This window comes from Dinoponera quadriceps, unplaced genomic scaffold, assembly GCF_001313825.1.
Source record: "Dinoponera quadriceps isolate SergipeBrazil2010 unplaced genomic scaffold, ASM131382v1 scaffold1308, whole genome shotgun sequence".
NCBI classification, from domain to species: Eukaryota; Metazoa; Arthropoda; class Insecta; order Hymenoptera; family Formicidae; genus Dinoponera; species Dinoponera quadriceps.
Genome location: NW_014555613.1, coordinates 790,737 through 810,488, shown reverse-complemented (window position 1 = coordinate 810,488; position 19,752 = coordinate 790,737). Strand labels below are relative to the sequence as shown.

The 19,752-nt window shown below is 38.0% G+C and overlaps 1 protein-coding gene across 1 annotated transcript in view; it reads left to right on the top strand.

Annotated features, from left to right (window-relative positions):
* LOC106744904 (glutamate receptor ionotropic, kainate 2-like) overlaps positions 1-19,752 on the top strand; it is a 139,944-nt gene that overhangs the window by 102,560 nt on the left and 17,632 nt on the right. Inside the window, exons 6-13 of the mRNA XM_014620042.1 lie at positions 66-233; positions 1,378-1,530; positions 9,802-10,005; positions 10,539-10,742; positions 14,568-14,672; positions 16,777-17,034; positions 18,204-18,383; positions 18,939-19,076. Coding sequence (XP_014475528.1) covers positions 66-233; positions 1,378-1,530; positions 9,802-10,005; positions 10,539-10,742; positions 14,568-14,672; positions 16,777-17,034; positions 18,204-18,383; positions 18,939-19,076 — 1,410 coding nt within the window. The remainder of the gene's footprint in view (positions 1-65; positions 234-1,377; positions 1,531-9,801; positions 10,006-10,538; positions 10,743-14,567; positions 14,673-16,776; positions 17,035-18,203; positions 18,384-18,938; positions 19,077-19,752) is intronic.

Below are 19,752 nucleotides of genomic sequence, written 5' to 3'. Positions count from 1 at the left end.
TTAGGTCGGAACTGCTTCTGAAATAAATGAACTTTTTTAAACTTTGATAACCTTTGCTTTCGCAGGATATAGAAACGTTCGATCTGGAAGATTTCAAATATAACAGCGTGAATATGACAGCCTTTCGCCTGGTGGATCTCGAAGAGCCCAAGGTTGCCGAAGTACTCAAGCAGATGGAACGCTTCCAACCGACGATTGGACATGCCATTCTGAACAAAACGGGAGTCATTCAGGTAGGAGAAAATCTCAAGTAATATTCAACGCGACACAAAGTTCAATACTTCGTTATTATTCCGACAACGCGATGTAGCAATGCAAGGACTTTGAAGAATATGCTTTAAAGAACGAATTCCGCAAACTTCGTGAACCATATCGAGGACGCGTTAGACGATGTATTCTAATGCTAATTACAAGAGAAAGCACAATTGTCTATCAAACACATATACAGTAAAACTGGCAGTAATCCGCGCGTGAAAAAATCACAATACCCGATATTCATATAAATTTTTTATAAAATACTACAAATACAATATAAGATACACATATCGAACTGTACATTACTTTCCTATGAATTTGAAGACAAATTCATTTGTTGAAAATTTTACTAAGCACGTGATTTTTACAAAAATATCCGCATTGATATATTCTTGCAAAATAAAAATTATACCACTCGCAAATTGCTACTAAAATTTTATGCAAAATGTATAAAATATTCAATGTTCAAAATATTTGACAATAAGTATTCTTTGTCTTCTTATTTGAAATAACGTTTATGATTACAATAATACACATACGTAAAATTTCACGATAATTATTAATAATTATTAATAATTAATAATACACATACGTAAAATTTCACGATAATTATTAATTTTATACGTGAGTTTCATAATAAAAGCCAGAATTACGAGTAAATATAAATGAAAGACTGAAAGTAAAGAAGACCGAAAATTTAGGTGAACCGAACCGGTCAGCACAGTCTGTGTTCAGTTCGAGCTTTGTCAGCCTTTCAGTAATTAAGTGAGTTTCGCCTGCGGCCAACGCCGCAATGTCATTAACTCGGATCAATTGAGCGCACCAAGCTTGGCTTTCTCTCTCCCAAGGACTTAGAAGATGGTCACCATCTGCTGAAATAGTAAACTGGGCTCTTTTAATCAATCGACATTCCTCTGAATATTGATATAAAGTTCGGTATACTTTGATTTTTTTCGACATATATTATGTATATCTTGTTGACTGTTTTATTATTATTTTGTTTTACCCGACATTCATTTACATTAGAGAAATTGGCTAAACTTGTTTAATAGTTAATTTCGAATTTCTGCATTGCGAGGATGCGGAGCATGAACTCTCATCAAAGGGAAACGTATGTTTCAGGCAGAACCAGCTTTAGTGTACGATAGCGTGCAAGTTTTCGTACATGGTTTGGCAGCTTTGGATCGTAGTTATGATCTAAGACCAGCAAATTTGTCCTGCGAAAAGGAGGAACCGTGGGATGACGGTTTATCACTCTACAAATATATCAATGCCGTACGTACGTTCTATGAATCTTTATGAGATCTTTGGACGGGAAAGTAGTATAAGTCAATAATAACGCAAACATTTTGTTCACAATTATATCGAGAGGATATAATGTTTTAAGAAATTAAAAATGTTAAAATTAAAATTAAAATTAAATTAAATTTTCGCTTAATTTATATAAACATTTCTTGTGCTTTTTAGAATAAAAATGACTTATTACTTAAAATGACTTACGTTCCATTCAACGAATGAAATTTGCTTTGTTGAACTAACTATAATTAGTAATTAGTTTCTTTTTTGTTAAAGTCGTAAGATAGGAAACTTTTTGCACTTTTATGAAAAGATTTAATTTCAACTAACACCAGGAAGCATCGCCATTAGTGAAATATGAATCTTGCAAGACAAAGTTACAAAAAATATTTATTCTAAAATATCAGTAATATAATATTTAGAACATTTCTCTCGTATTTTGAGCGTACATGTTTTGATATTTTTTAATATCCGAATAAAAGTAAACTTAACCATTACATTGTATAACGGTTTAGCTTATTAAAGATTCGGAATAATATTTAATTATAATATACATTGATACGATAAATGTCAAAATATAGATTTCCTTTAGATTTTTATACTAAGTCGATTAGTACACGCAAATTACATGTCTATCTATAATTGCAATTACATGAAAATACGATTACTTGAAAACTTTATTGATATTAGTCCTTAATATTACAGTAGTTTTCCATTAAAATCCTATATATTAGTGAATGTATTTCGAAAAAAATTAAAATCAGAAATTAAAAGTAGAACATTAATTTCAAGGAATACGTATAAAAAGTGTCATCTATAGTATCAAATATTTCAGCTTTCGAGTGGTCAATCTATTTATAATTGCGCCAATAATCAGGTTATATTTAAATCTATATATGATGCAAATTTTAATGAATTCTTAAAAAACTCATTTTGTGCTACACTATCTTAACAACCTATACAATACTACATCCTATGTACTTGAAACAAGCACGGAGCGAATCAGGACTTTTATACACAACGGGACGGCAGAACTTCTTCCCCCTCCCCCCTTCTCTCTCTCTCTCTCTCTCATTCTTGCGGTTTAAAAAAATTATTTCGCTCGACCATGAAAGGGTTTAAATGTACACAGCGGGACGTCGTGCACGAAACTCCCTCGCCAGGAGTCCGCGCGTTGCAAGCTGAAATCTAGAGGTAAAAAATCGCAACTATTCTGGCAGAGTGAGTGTGCTCTTTATTGCCCCGCACGGATTGGTAGTCGGTGAGCGATAAACCGCAGACGTATGGAGACCCGCGGAAGGAAAGCAACGTTGACACATGAATAATTGAACAGCGTATTTAGCAAATAGCTACAAGGTCGGGAGCTTCAACTTCTCCCGGGCATCTTCTCTCTCCTTTACCTGACTCCAAAGCGTCGTTCGCGCGCTTCCCGTTTGCGGTGACCATTTCTCGAATGCACGACCGGCGTCACACGAGAAACACGTACGTAAACTCGCGCATACGTGCCACCTATGAATAGATCCCGCTCGGAGCATGAAGCTTTATTACTCTTGTATCGCAACTGAAATTGAATTTTCCTATTAAACGCGCCAACGACGAATTAAACGGTGCTTAAACCTTCGAGGACTACGAGACTCTCCCTTTATCGACAGTCGAACCATTGAATTCTTCTGGAAGCGGGAGTGAAGCCGGAAAGTCCTTTTCACACATCTACATCGATGTGTGCGCTTACGCAGCATTATGTTCCGAGTAAACACTAACGTCGCTAATTTAAGTGTAAAGTACACTGTACGTCGCGATAAAGCGGTACGTTGTGTGCGGTATACTTTGATGTTGAACTACGATAAATACAATATGACGAAGAAGTATTTTCATTAGTGTTATTAGTCCTTTGACCGCACACTTTTGAAAAGTCGCTCGTACCGCAAATAGGATCATATTGACCCTACACGATTTTCTAAATTTCATGTCCGGAAAACTATAAAAGGAAAGCGTTGACAAAATTCTAGAATAAAATGTAACTCTTCTACTTTAATATTTGATCATGCATTTATAGAAAATCAAGTTTTAAGTTACTGAAAAAAATTCGAATTTAGACAGAGGTCTCTAAATTTTATTTAAAGCATCGTATAATTAGAGAATACACGTAATTATAACGCTTACGTTCACGCACAAATTTTCAGCGAAAAAAATCACTTCACTTGTAGCGCCAAATTATACACCGACACTATAAATCTAACTGACCCTGCGTTAAATTCGGATGGCTCCCAAACACGCATTAATCGGCTTATCAGATTTGTACCACGTCTAGCGAACAAAACGACTTGCTAATGATTTTTCGGGAGTGGAGAGAACTTGATCACGCATTTTTTTCGCTATAGTTGTTCAAACATAACTCATCGATCTATTTGACTTATAATGCGATCGAAGAGTGTAGCACACAGTTTGTTACTAACGTAGTTTAATTTAATCAACATTGTGTTCATTTAATATTTTCATACAAGGGTCTTCTGATTTTATTTTTCCTCATCTCACAACATTATCTTTACACAGCGCGTCTCTTGCGAGCGTTATACATTAAAATCAGCGTTAAGTTTTAACACGAAAAGGGATTACAACGTCGGAACAGGAAGCATAACGACACACATCGCCTCGTGTGTCGCAGAAACTTATAAGTTTACACAATGACGATTTCCTGCGAATTATTCCGACGTTCCCTCCCATGCAGCATTATAAAGTTTCTCTTTTTCTACGGGACGGCAAAGAAAATTGGAAGCGCGCACGACAGCGCGTAGAAAAGTTTAGTCGGGTTGCCGGTATAATCGAGGATGTCGCGAAGAAGAAGAAGAAGAAGGAGGCGGAGGAAAAGAAGTAAAATAAGAAGAAGGAAAAGAAAGAGGAGATGCTCCGTCGGTGAATCGTGACAATTTTTCGAAACTTATTCGTCGTACAGACTAGATATTATTAAAGACCGCCAGTCTTACCAGAGCTTACGCGGCTTAAGAGAAACGCGCTATATGTATATAATATACAGGGTAATTCGGAACAACGGAACAAGATATATTCCTAACTGGATTCTGAGATAGCTTCTCCTCTTCTATTCTTTGTCCAAAACTTAATTCTTTAATTATAAATAAAAATAATTTGCTTGTTATTGGTCAGTTACAAGAGACAAGCAAGGGCGGCGTAACTCACGCCAGTCGTGATTACTGTATTATTGTATATAATAAATTATTAGCGATATTAATAAATTATTATGGAAGGATATATTGTTCAATTATTTTCGCAACATGATAAATTGAATCATGATTATTCCAAGACGCGGAATAAGGGGCTAAATAAATGAAGAGAAATTTTAATAATATATGTGTAGGACTGAAGATCTGTCCAACGTGGAAAGTATGATTCACCACGTATGTTTAATTCAAAAACTAATCTTTGGGCAGAAAGAGAAGAATTCATCTCAGAAACCAGTTAGGAATATATATTTGAAGGATAAGAAGTTATTCTGTATGCCGATACGCAAATCGTTCCTTGAACGCTGTTCCGACTCGCGAGACAAGCCTTTTATTATCCCGACGCGCCGCAGCCCGTTTGAGGAATTCTACGTTCGTGGAATATTATCGGGTATTAGAAAAATACCTGTCGTATCTTGTGAAGAGAAAAGCAGAGAAAGGACGAGTTCCTCGCCGTAGAAATTATAAAAGTTCTCGATATGTTCCATTCGGTCGATTTCTTTCAGGCAGCGAGAAATCCACCGATACGTGAATATCAATTTCTCTCTCTGCCTCTCTTTCTCTCGTTTCACGGTTGCGATACACTTCGAGGCGTCGCTGTATTCGGAGTCGGAATATCGGTTATCGACGTTTCTTTCATGTTAAATCCGAAATAAATAGCGCGCCACGAAAAGATATGCCGGGAGTATAGTCGCGGTTGCGTCCCTCGTACACGTTTAAATCCTGTGTGACAGGAAATTGGCAGCTTCCGACGTGACCGTATCCTATTAACGGAATAATTGTATTCACCGTTTTTCTGCCGTTTCTGGAGAATTGTAGAGCCTTAATAAATCTGCGTACTGCTAAATTACGCGTGCTTCCGGGTTAACTGTGATTAGTTAATAGTCAGCTAAAGTCAGTAAATTTTTTAGTGACTTTATTATTTTTTCTCGAGCAGCAGATAATGTTCCGCATCGCGTCATTGTAAGATGATACCGTCGTACTTTTTGAAATGCTAATACGTGGAACATTACACGCGTTATAATTTTTACAAGCTTTACATATTTAGGCCACACACTTGAGAACTTTCGCAAATCTTACACCGCTTAAGCAACCTGAGCCGAGCGCTAAAAGCTAAAGCTCGCTGTAAAAGCGGCAAGATTAATGCACCCCGGTAAGTATATACGGTTTTTGCAGCTTTAGCCTATCTAGGTATACTTCAGTGCTTCGAAGGTGGGAAAATACACGCGTGAGACATGGAGAGAAATCCGGCAAAGCACGTACGTGTGAATAAGAAATAACCAGCCAATGTAAAGTAAGGAGAATGATTAATGAGTTATTGTAAAACATGTAAATTATACAACACGTATTTAATACGTTAAATCGCAGGCGTGAGTGGAAAAATTTTAACATAAACAATACATATTTCAAGCTAAAGTTCTCTTCTTATTTGTTACGATGAAATATTATCCTAATGTATTTCCGAATAATGATTATCGAATGTATAAAATATAATACTACTTTACATAAACTTAAACGATCTGTTGACTTCTATGTTAATTAATAATAATATTTAAATGTATATAAGCCGCGTTTCGTTTCAATATTGTTTATACTTAAATTTAATATCTATTGGGAGAATTATTGCATCTTTATATTGAAATTATATAAAATGCTGAGATAATATTGGTTATAGATATTACAACCTGATTTTAGATATTTATATATTTCAAAATTCCGACTGAGAGAGAGTTACCGGGGTTATAATATTTCGATAGCTTAACGCATTGGTTAAGCCATCGAAGTCGGCAGTATGTCTTTGATATTATTCGCGAATGAAGACGGAATAGAAACTGTTTACCTCAACGGCAGCAACTATGTTTCACCTCCGATATGCTTTCGGTAATAGCCGTGAGTAAGCGTACAAACAATGCAGCGACGGTGTCTCTGTTACCAAATGGATTTATGTATGGACGGGAATATAACTTACGATGCCGTATCGTCGACATATATACACAAGTACGTGTAGGTGAGAGATTGTCAATACAAGTCAATATCCAGATAGAACAAAAAATGACGATGACATTAAAATAATGTCAAAATAACGAGAAAATGACTATAAAACTCGTTTTTCGGCCATTTTTTCATCATTTTGATGTCATTTTCACATTATCGTCATTTTCTGTTCTATTTTAGTTATTATTTTGGTATATAAGAAATTATTTTTGTCACCTATTCTGTTAAGAAACAATCACTACTTCGCTTTTTTGTACCGGTGAGACAGCACCCTTCATAATATATAATTCCTCGGCAAAATATAGCTGTTGTTTCAAGTTCTTTTGTCGCAAACAAAACATTGACGTTTCGCGAATAAAACGCTTTTGTCGTTCGTGCGTAGGAATTGTTGTTTTCCGTCGAATAGCGTCATCCGAAGAATGTTGACTATGGGAGGGGAGGAGGGGGGACAAAATGAAAATATGAAAATATATCACACCGAGCAATCCGGATGATACCAATATTTCGCATCGATCCTTAATGGATGCTGGTTCCAGTTAGTATCAATTTGCTTGTTTGGTATTTTATGACTTTTTTCTTTTCAGAACTGAATTCGTACACCGCAGCACGCTTCCGCGCAGAATATTCCAAACTTTGAATCCGGCGTGTAAAAGCGTGTGTGCGTGCGTAATGGTACAAGCGTGCTGCGCCAGCGCACGCATAGACGTAATTAACGGTCGAATTCGCATTGGGCAAAAGTACATCGAGTAGTGAAAATACACGCGCGGTTACTTCCGGCGCGCTTACCATTTGTTCCGGGAGCGTTGGTGTATTTTTCATGTCAGCCAGTTCATCGACGCTGACGAGTTGCTGACGAGATCTCGCGGTACGGATTTATCGATCCACGTGGCCGGTGATCGCGGCAGTAGCTACGCTGACGGGCCGAAAAATCCAGACTGCGAAATCGCAGCTAAAACTCTCGTCAACTGCCAGACTGATGAAAGGCGATTGGCACGAGCTCGTGAAATAATTTGACAACACGTCGTGACTTCGTAGAATCGCGGAAGTTGTAAATACACGCTACGGAGATAATAGCACAGCGCGTGAAAAACTATCGTACCTACGTCGGCTTTCGTAAAACTTACTAACGAGCGGCGCGCTTATCCATGAATTCACGAAAATTCACGGTAGGATTCAAAAGCACTTTACATCTCGGTAAAAAGCGTGCCAGCGGGTAATGCGGTAACTTTCAAAAACTAAAATCGTTTTTTGAATTACTTTATGTACCTTCTAAACGCTAGAGACACGAAAGAGATTAAAACGTTATATTTCACAGTGCTGTAATGATTTTTACAGTAGTTGATCCATAGATCCATAGAGTGCCCGATTTTCAGTGGCAATATTAATGGGCTCTTTTATAAATTACCATGTACTTAGAAAAAAGCTCTCCTATATTTATTTAACTCTATATGTGATAAATGTTATTTTTCAACGAAATTAAAAATAATATATCAGAACAACATTATTATACAAACATGGAAATATTATTTATCTTTTATTTTGTTGCATTAATCCTTTATTCGTACGTCAGTTGAGCTAACAATCGAATGAAATAATCGCGCAAAAATCCGCGCGAACAGATCAAAGTTATCAACGCGGATGCAATATTGATTGTTTTACTGCTCTTGCAGTAAACCTTGCAGTAAATTTTCCTGCGTTTGCACACTTCGTGCCGGCATTATCAGAACGAATTCGGATTACGAGTGGAATATAGTACGACACGTGCTTAAAAAGTGATACGACCAGGCATATATCAGCCAGTGATTATAATCATATATTCAAATAATTCTACCATGAAGAACAAATAGATAGAGATGTTTTGTTTCATCTCAAGCGAGTCAACTATTTGACTTTCGATTACTAAAAAAATAATAAAATTTCACCGCAGGACGGATATCCCCTTGAGATATACTTCAATCTCAAATAAACACACACATGCAGGAAACGGAATATGTAACAGATTTCGAAAACAGTGGTTGAAAACTGTTTTCGCGATGAAATAGTTAATACCGGGAGTTTGCGTGACAAATATTTATCTCTGCACATACTCAGAGAATATCTACAACTATATTTGTTTTATCCGGGCACTGGCAACCAGGGTAAGTGGCCGACTTTAGACAAAAGTGCATTTTGGTTGAATATCCCGCCAACTCCGGCAACAGCACACAGGAGAGCATATATTCAACAGAAAAAAAGGCGAGAGAGAGAAAGAGAGAGAGAGAGAGAAATAAATCAAATAAACTGTGCGCAGATCGGTGGTAGACCGCAAACGGTAATTAATGCGAAAAATTTCGCCGGGCACATCCGGAAATGTAGGCCGTCGACGGTGAATTGCGTGGTTGTGTGCGCGTCGGTAACCTACTACGCCACGGGAGAAAAATAAATTTAACGAGCATCAGACGCACGCGTAATTTAATAGACGATGAATCCGGCCGTTCCCGTCACCAAATAACTATAATTATAATTATTATCCGTATGAAAATGTTAACGTGTATTTCATTATATACATTTAATTTCGACCTCACATTTCATTTAGCATTAATTCGGACGAAATATCTATTTTCGCAATATATTTGATTGTATTACTCCGACATATTGTCATTATCACTATTAAAGACTTCTGTTTATATAAGAGGGATTTCCTACGTCATACGTCTATTTAAATAAGAATATAAAATTTTTTGGAATTATATATTTGAAATAACAGAAGAAATATTTATGTGCATAAAAGCGAAGTTAAAACACGCGTAAAACTACACGGAATTATTATATTTTACTTGTGTAATATTCTCTATCATATATTCGTATCATATCATCGATAGATTATATAAAAAGTAAAATATTAATAATATACATTTAAGATATCAAAACATGTTTCGAATTTTTCCCTTCTTGTATTGTTATCTTATAACATGCCATGAAAACTTGATGAGTTTAATTAGTCTTGGATTTAGAATTAATACGAGCGTTTCTGTTGCAGGCAGGCTTAAACGGACTAACCGGACATATCACATTCAACGAAGGAAAGAGGAATAATTTCAAGCTGGACCTCCTTAAACTGAAGAAGGAAGAACTCGTCAAAGTTGGCGAATGGAAAATCGGGTCTGGCATCAATATTACGGACATAGACGCATTTTATGAAACCACAACGACCAATATTACACTCGTCGTAATGACGAGAGAGGTAATAATACTTTGTAGGCAAATTACTGGCGTTTGCAGTCCTGTTAACGTTATAATTAATCATTAGGAACTATATACCGTGCGAATATTGATTACATAATGATGAAAGCTATTTAAAATGGTCTCGAACAAATTGATCAAATCACGCGAAAGTGAAATATTAACATTTTAAGCTAAAAATGATACATATGCGTGATGAATCTATTCTTCTACATCTTCTATTTAGAAATGATTCATAGCGATACATGTAATTAGTTTAATTATTTCAGACATTTTTGGGAAAATTTTCATTTCAAAATTGCAGATTCCAAAAATAATAATAATAATAAATAGCTGGAGTTTTTATTATCTACTTTTTTATTTTATGATACCGGAATACCATGTATTCACGTCGAATGGTAACTTCTACTAGCTCCCCATCTTTGACATAGCTTCTTCGCATGGAAATAAAGGCTTTTAAGGGTTACCTCCGCCCCGTCTCTGTCACGGCGCGCGCAATTCTACGATGTATCAATGAGATCCAATCTTTCGCAGGAAAGACCCTACGTCATGGTAAAGGAAGACAAGAATTTGACTGGCAACGCGAGGTTCGAGGGTTTCTGTATTGATTTGCTCACGTCGATCGCCGGCCAGGTCGGCTTCCAATACGCGATCAAATTGGTACCAGATCACATGTACGGAGTGTACGATCCGGAGACGAAGGAGTGGAATGGGATCGTTCGAGAGCTTATGGAGAAGGTAAGACGGAGTACGTAAATCCTGTTTCTGTTCCTCGCGATAATTCAATATCACGGCGTGAATGAAATGAGCGAACAACAAGACGGGGAATGAGATGTAAATAGCTCGGTGTTAATATGCATGCGTCGAGTTAAAGCAAAGTTTTCAGGCGCTACACCGTCGACAGGATTGTGCGGAGAACCGGAAAAAGATTTAATCAGTGTCGCGAGAGGAAGATTAATTGAGATATACGCGCTTTACTAAGTATTCAGTTCTGTGCTGCAGCGAATTCGACGAAGTAGTTGATTTTCCCAAGCTTTCGTAACGCTGAAGGATTATAGAAGAGTCTGGGAACACTTGAATTCCTTGAGAGACTTGATTCCTAGCTGTTATTTCGACAATGGGAAGATTTATTTGTTTTTATGTCGACAGTAGCGTTTATTCTATAGGATTAAATATCATTTTGACAGTTTAGCGCCGATAATAATAGAGTGAGATGTGTTTCACTTCTTGGAGTGCCAAGTATTTTTTTCGTAGATATTCAATTTCAAATATTTTTTATATCGTTAGGTTTTATAATCAAATTAATTATAATTAAAACTCCATAATAGAATGAAAAGTCAATTGCTTTAAGAAAGTAATTACAAAGTTAGTTAACAAAAATTTATTTGTTTACAAAATATAAAATGGAAATTAAAAGAAATTCTATTTGGACATAATCCACGCCAGATCGGGGACACGGATTAAATTTTCCATACCTTAATAGTACAACTCATTCGCGATACATTAGTTCAATATTAGTTATATTGGCATTTATTGTGCAAATGTTGCCTAATATAAAGCCAGCCAGACGATAAAATCTGCTTAAGTAGATTTTGCGCAGTATCTGCTATAAATTTTTCGACATCTTGCTAAAATTCAGCCATATAAAAATGCAATAACATTAAAGATAGTACGAAAAATTGGTGTCGTTGATGGAATTGCGACTGTACAGGGAGAAAGAGAGCGGGAGAGATATTAGGGGAAAACACCGAGGCGGAAGAATGGAAACACACGGCCCAAGAGGCCGATTTTACATGCAAAGTAAAGTAAATTTCCGCGGGCGTGTCGCAATAAATCCATCCCACGAGGAATTTCATTACGCGTGTAGTCGGGTATACAAGAATCACCTAGATTAACCATTTTTCCAACGAGCGACCGACGTATCTGATATTTTGATTCATAGATCAGCAGATGTTGCCGTCTGTTATTTGAATTGTAAAGTCGCGCGGTTATTAAAATCAAAATTTGATGTATGCGCATCCAAGCGTCTTCCGGATTTAATTTACGTCGCCAATCCATTATTGTTTGCATGATCGAGTAGGCGCACACACGACTTTCGTCATGTCAGCGTAATTTCTACTGCAAATTAAAATCACCTCTGATTTTTTACATGTTACATTATGATTATTACGTCGAAATATGCAACATTCACAATTAAATAAACATTGTACATCAGCGGACTTATGTCATATCTAGTTAGTTAGACAAATATTCGAATCGATGGAAATATTTTATATTCTCTCTCTTTCTATTTCTTTCTCTCGTTATACATTTATATTTATCTCTCAAATACACTCTTTCAGGTAGACTCTCTTTCAGATACAACATCTGAATAAGATATATTAACGAGCGCTCAATACAATTCTCATTGCTTATACAAAGATATGACTGCGAGAAAAGTGAATTAAATAGTAATACATAAAAAGTCGAATTCGCGTTTAAAATTTGATTATATCGAAATGTTCCATCGAAATAACGAGAAAGAAAATTCAGTTAGCATGTCGCGTGACAACATTTACTCTTATTAAATATTATCAATCGTTGCCTCTCGTTATTATTTTACAAACGTTCGCATTCATTGATTACGATGAAAATTGGATATTGACATTTGTTTTAAAATATGTGATTCAATTCATCGAAATGTATGGCACCTGCGTGTTTTGTTACATATATACAATTGTAATTTTAATATTTCTACCGAACCAAAACATTTTCATTTATTTTTTAATTTTTCTCTTCCTTTTCAGTATGTTTTTTACAAGTTTATATAAAGCAATTAAAATATTAAAAGAAAAAGTCATGTTAACTTCTTTTTACCAAAACTCCATTGCTTTTCTATCGGAAACAGTTCTCTCTTCAAATTTTGGTTATAATTCAAACAACTTCGCGCTTTTATATACCCGGAGGAAAGTAAATGTTGTCTTTCCGTTACCGGGAGAATAGATCTCCATTCGTACTGTGTTTCCTCGCGGATACGATCGTATCTGTGTAGCTGGCGCCGGCAATGAGAGAAAGTGCGCGCATACGTTGGAATCTTCAGCGAAAAACAGAAAACATCACGGACGAACGCTAATGCGCCGGGAAGAGGAAACCCCTGGAAAGAGAGTTCTTATTGGATTCTGTATTCCATCACCGAATCGATGAAAATGCGGAAACACGATACGTGTATGAAACAACGCGGACATACACGCGCGTAAAAACGGAATTACACTGGCAATAAAGTCGCGGCCCCAATATCGCTTTGTGCAAAAAGTATCATTGGCGCAAGAGCGAATATGACGATTTCGTAATATTCAAATACCGACGAATTTCCGATTTGACGATCCAAGCGTCGATAGACAGGCGGACAATATATAGTTAAAATAAAATCGAATCTATTATTATTATAGCCAGAGACAAAGGAACAAATTTTTTGCGGTGTCACAAATTGTTATCCAAATATCAAGGTTTAAAAACGATTCGAACATTTATGCGTTTCCGAAGGTATTTTTTTTTCTGCACGATAAATGCGAAATCATATGATAAATGTTGCAGATGTGATCATCACGAATACACGGTTCGCTGAATTTATTTGAATATATACGCGCAACATGCTTTTCCGTCTGCGACAGAGTTTCAGCCTCGTTCGATAAATAACTCAAACGTTGTTGTCGCACTAACGACATGTCGCGTATACATTTATAGAGTTGCTAAAAGTACTTGGCGGTATGTCGTCAATTTTATTGACCGTAATATATAAATCATCTAGATGTTTATTTTAAATTGCTGAAAGTGTCACCTAGTCACTAGCGCAGTGTTCACTTCACTTTAAGCGCTGATATAAATACTTATTCAATGTATGAGTGTAAAGAAAAAGAAATCTGCACAACCAACGTTAATTTGGGACACGAGAAACGGAACGTTCGGAGAGAAAGAGAGAGGCGTACGTGCATCTCGCAAAATTCGCGACTCAGCTTACCGACATACTCGCTGAATACCGAAGATCAGCGGTTTATAAAACATGCAAAGCAATCTGTCCCTCGTGAAAGTGGATGTTGCCTTAACCCGGAAACCTACGAAACCGTAGGAGAATATTCTGAAACGGAGGATGATACGATTGGTGCTTCACTGTGTGCGCGACACTCGCCCGTTCATAAAGAATGCATCCACTATCTCGCAAGGTAAACTCTCTCTCGCAAACCCCAGGTGAAGATTTATCAGTAATTTGTAACGCTTTCATTCAGCTCTCGCTCGCGTATGCCGAAATGCATTTATTTATATGCGCGATATGCTACGACGCCCTCTCGATTATTATCATTAAACCAGTAAAAGTGTATTTAGAAAAAGAAAAGGGAAAAGACTTTTATCGAAAGAACGATCGGTTCTTCTTTTAGTGAGAGGGGAGAATATATATATATAACTATCTCTTCTCTTTCTTAATGTAGATAGGTATTGTAAAATTGTCCAATCTTGTACGATGTCAATTTTGTGCGAAAAATGTAATCTCTTTAATTCTCTCGGATACCGCGACATTTGTTTTTTCAGAGAGCGGATTTAGCTGTCGCATCCATGACAATTAATTACGCCAGAGAGAGCGTAATAGACTTCACCAAACCATTCATGAATCTCGGAATTGGGATATTATTTAAGGTGAGTTAATAACATGTGCGTAATGTCTCATAGATATATCTGCATGCACCACAATAAATATTATCCCCGTTTAAGGTGCACGCATTCATCTTTAATGCCCGTTTATCGATTTATGAGCCGTACATTTGCGTTAATGTAAATTATAGAGATCGTTGCCGTGAGCAATTTACTTTCCGATGGCTATCGTTTAATAATTAACTATTAATAAAACCAGAAGTAGCAACGTATAACATTATAATAGATCAATCGTAAATATAATAATAAACGACGTAAATATATATATCTTAATCACTTGAATATTGTTCATATAGGATGTTCTAAAACTATCATATAATATTTAATAGCGCATTCTGGAGATACGATTAGAAATGTTGGCTCTGTATTAACATTGGAAATTCTTTTAAACTTAGGGAACCAACGAAGAATTTCGCGATATTGCGCTATATAGGTATTGTACCGTTCTCTCTTGATATTCCGCAAACTTCACGCACACAAATTATTAAATTTAATATAAATTTTTCTAACAGCGAACAATATGTGACTATCCTTATTCTTGTCGTTAAAATTCAATGCGATTTACGACAATGCATGCAATACGTAAAATGCACTCTATGAATGTTGAAATTCAACTCACCATATCGCGTTGAAGTCAATCGTCGTTCAGCCGAGTCTATTCAAATCCAGTTAGATCCATCTCCAGCTAGATCGGCTGATCAAACCCACTGCATCCCGAATCGCGTAGCGGCCAGCTACCGTCCTGCATCGTCCCACGTTGACAACATTCCACTTCGTTACACTTCACTTCATTCGCGACGCGATTAATATTTATATTTTAACAGCGCTTCACGTGTATCTCGAGGGAGTAGCGAAAAAAAGGTATTGATTTATCTCGTGACGAAATCTACGAATTTGATCAACGAAAGGCGAAATTGGAATTCGCGGATCCGTTTAGGGAATATCGTATCATGCACGACCAGATCTGGCATTTTGAAAGCGCATTCACAACACTTTGTGGAAGTTTACATCCGCTATATTTCGGTGAATTGATTTTAACGCAATTTATTTTAGTTTACGAAACGTAATCATGTAATACAACGCAAAGGTTGTAAATAAGAAAACTGACGGTCGCGATGATCTTTAAGGAACAGCAGAAAAATTTGGTTTTATCTCGTGATGAAATCTAAGAATTTGGTAAATGAAAAAAGGCAAAATCTGAATTTGCGAACTCGTTTAGGGAATATCACGTCATAATATGATCAATTCTGGCATTTTGGAAAAACAATTCGTACATTACCGATACGTTGCCGAAGTTTATGTTCGCTGTGTTTCGGCGAATCGTATTTAACGCGATTTATCTTCATTTATGAAATATAATCATGATACAAACGCACGTATGCGAAATAATCATGAATTTCGTAGCAGCGCAATTTCAGTGCGCATTAGAAACTATCTGAAATAATTAGAGGCTTGCGCTGAGAGAATAATTATATTGAATTATATTAAATAGTGAACAACTTGGATCGAATCTAAAAATAAATCACTGAAATATATAAGAATATGTTTACTAGAGATTAAGGTTAGCTATGTTTATTAAAAAAAAGCATAGACACTTTGAATTTTTTGCTGGATAATAAATTTGGAGAAGCAACCCTCTAATTATCCTGCGCAGTATATGTTATATAACGATACATACAGTCGGTCACAGGACGGTCGCAACTTCTTGCTTACACATATATAAAAATATGAGTCTTGAACCGATACTAATTATTTACCTGTGTAGCTTTCGGACGTCCTGTATATGAATCGACGTATATACATCGAAATATGTTAGAAATGCGAAGGAAATAGTAATCAAGTAATAATCAAGCCATTCTGCGATCTCATCTCGCGATCGTCGTGTCTGCCTCTCTTTCTCTTTTTCTCCATTTCTCTCCCTTTAGCAAGCCCATCTGCAAAGAGCTTCTTTGAACGCACGATGCCGGATGCGCTCGCTGTGAAAGTTGACTCCCATCGGTTTGTAACGTCGCGTTATGCCGCGCTCGCGTTCCGCCGCGCCATGAGACGGGATCCGTTTTAATTAAAATCGTAGCGTGACGTAATTTAGGTGCCGTCCAGTCAGCCGACGCGGCTCTTCTCCTTCATGAATCCGCTGGCGGTCGAGATCTGGCTCTACGTGCTCGCCGCCTATATGCTCGTGAGCTTCACCCTCTTCGTGATGGCGCGCTTCAGCCCATACGAGTGGAACAATCCGCATCCGTGTCTGGCTGAGAGCGACGTGGTCGAGAACCAGTTTAGCGTCAGCAACAGTTTCTGGTTCATCACCGGCACCTTCCTCAGGCAGGGCAGCGGGCTCAACCCCAAGGTACACTCAACGAGGTGCTCCGCCATTGGACTACTTCTACCGTTTCTCTTACCGCGCACCGATCATCTACGTCGCCATAAAGCACGCCTCAAGCGATATGCTCGCCTGTTCCACACTCGCACGTTTGCCGTACACACATTATACGACCTCATTCGTGTGAGAACACTCGTATAAATCCATCACGTCGTCCAGCCATGAAGTGTGGACGTTCGCAAGGCGCCTGCCGAATTCTTTTTGTTTATGTATATTTATGTTGCGAATCATGTATTTGCAATATTACAGAGGGCTGAAACCGTGAACAAAGACGATTGTGCTGGGGACAATTGTGTATCTCAGTACAGAGAATTACATGAAAGTAAGCAAATTCTGCTTCTTTCTATCGGCGGTCAATTTTTCAAAGTAGCTCTTACAACATAACACTTCTCTTTGTTGACTAAAGAATGTAATTATAAATATTTTAATTAATTCACTCACTAAATTCTCACTACGTTTTGAGGCACGCAAACGACTCCTTAAATTGATCGCAGAACCAACGTCGCAATAACGTCGTCTTCTCTTGTTACAAAGAACGTCAAGCCATTCTGATCTAAATACCGAAGAGATCAAAAGACCAGAACCCGCGAGCGCATTTCTTCCATCGCGAGGAGGATACGACGCGGCTCCCTTATACCGTGGAAATTGACTGTGCGAATGAGATTACTCCGAATTCGTTACTGTCCGTTCTGTCGTTGCGATAAATGGTTGCGTTTTAAAATCCAATCCAGATCGCCGTTTCACGAGCGTCAGCGATATCTCGCGAAAAAATCAAGCAGCATGTAGCGTGGCGGCTGCACTCAAGGCGCACTGCGCATTGCGTTCCGCCCGGCGGGCCGAAGAATAATACGCTTCCGTAATTCCATCGAAATAAAGAATCGTCTCTCGAACCATTTGAGAGACAGCGGATGTTGCGCGAAGGGGAGAGCGGGTGGATATAAGCGGTTCGCGCGGCTTTGAATTCTCTCCCGGCTAAGTAGACGACGCAACAATACGTAGACGAGCGCATCGTTGCGTTTCGCGACGCTTCGCTGTCACATACTCGTCGTTCGCGTCGGATGGAGGATCGGATCCGGGTATTCGATTCCACATTCTGACGCGGATTAGTAACGCGAAAACAAATGTCATTGCTTCAGGTTTCCAAACGATCGCCGCCGCGACTCTTCTCGTTCATGAATCCCCTCGCCGTGGAGATCTGGCTGTCCTTGCTGGGCGCTTACGTAATGGTATCCCTGGCGATATGGATAGTGGCAAGATTGTCACCCTACGAATGGGTGGAGCCGTCGCCCTGTCCGAGCTGTAAATGTCCCTTGCAGGTAGGCTCCCGCCGAGCGGTGCGACACGATCGATTAGAGATTGCGTCATACGTACGTCCCCGAGATTATTATGTGACTTCGTTCGAATGTTGAAATATCCGTAGCGCTAAAGTACAGCTGAAATCTCCGGCGGTTAATTTAAGAACGCCGTCTCAACCGCTCCGTAATTTTCACGATTTTATCGTGCACTTTACCCTCGGTTTTATATCGCAGGATGTAATATTCAGCAGAGAGGAGAGTTAAAAAACGACCAATTAATAATTTCTACGGCAACGCGTGTTCCTCTGCGCGGCATCCATCGTGAAGAAAAAAAGATAAAGAAGAGGGAGAAAGTAAACATGATTAAAAAGTAGAAAAATTATCCCTTTCAAAGATAGCGCTCATATAAAATGCGAATGGAACCCGGTGTTACATTCGCGTCTTTGCGCCTTCCGCAGCACGATCGAACATTTAAAGTGAATTAGAAAGATCGTTCAGTCGTACTTTAATCAAGTGCAACTGGTATAATTGTCCTTTGAACTTTGCACCGCTCGGCGGGGGTCACGCTGTCATCAGGGTAGTCACGTGAGCGCCTTGGACCCGGACAGCGACGACATTCCACTGCTGAGCACTGTCAACGAGTTCAGCCTGGCCAACAGCTTTTGGTTTGCCGTTGGCACACTTATGCAACAGGGCAGCGATCTCAACCCTAAGGTAAACGTGCCACCACAGAGTCAAAAGAGCTCCGAGAAATAACGTTTCCGCTAACGAACGCGCGCATAGTTGCGCGTGAAACTACCGTCGCCGCCGGAATTCCGTCAAGTACCGTGACATTTACAAAAATATTCCCGTCAAAGGCCGACTTTCCATGTAGGTTGAATGACATTAATTAGGAAGAGACGCGCGAGGATTTAAGCACACATATAATCGTGCTCGCGTCTCTAACAATTCTACGACAGTGAAATGCTTATTTAGGCGTCACGTTAGCAGAACTGGAAAGCGATGAATTACTTACACCGCAGCTCGGTCAAATTTTGATCAAAATGTAAAGGAAAGTGAGGGTTATTTCTGCGCTACAATCTCTGTACTCTTTTTCATATGCATTTACTAAAATGCTGATCCGATAGCTTTTTATGACACTCTGGTAGATATTTCCTTTTTACAAGCGTATAAAAAAATGTTCTCTTGGTGTACTAAACCGCTTGATCATTCGCTTCCAGTAAAAAGTTTTCCACATATAATCATATGTAATCATACATATAACCATATAAAATCACATGTAGAAACATATAAAATTATATGCAATTTCTTATATTATTATATGACTCGTTTAAAAGAATCAGGCAGCATCATATATAATTATGTATAAAGTTGTGTGAAATTATGTATA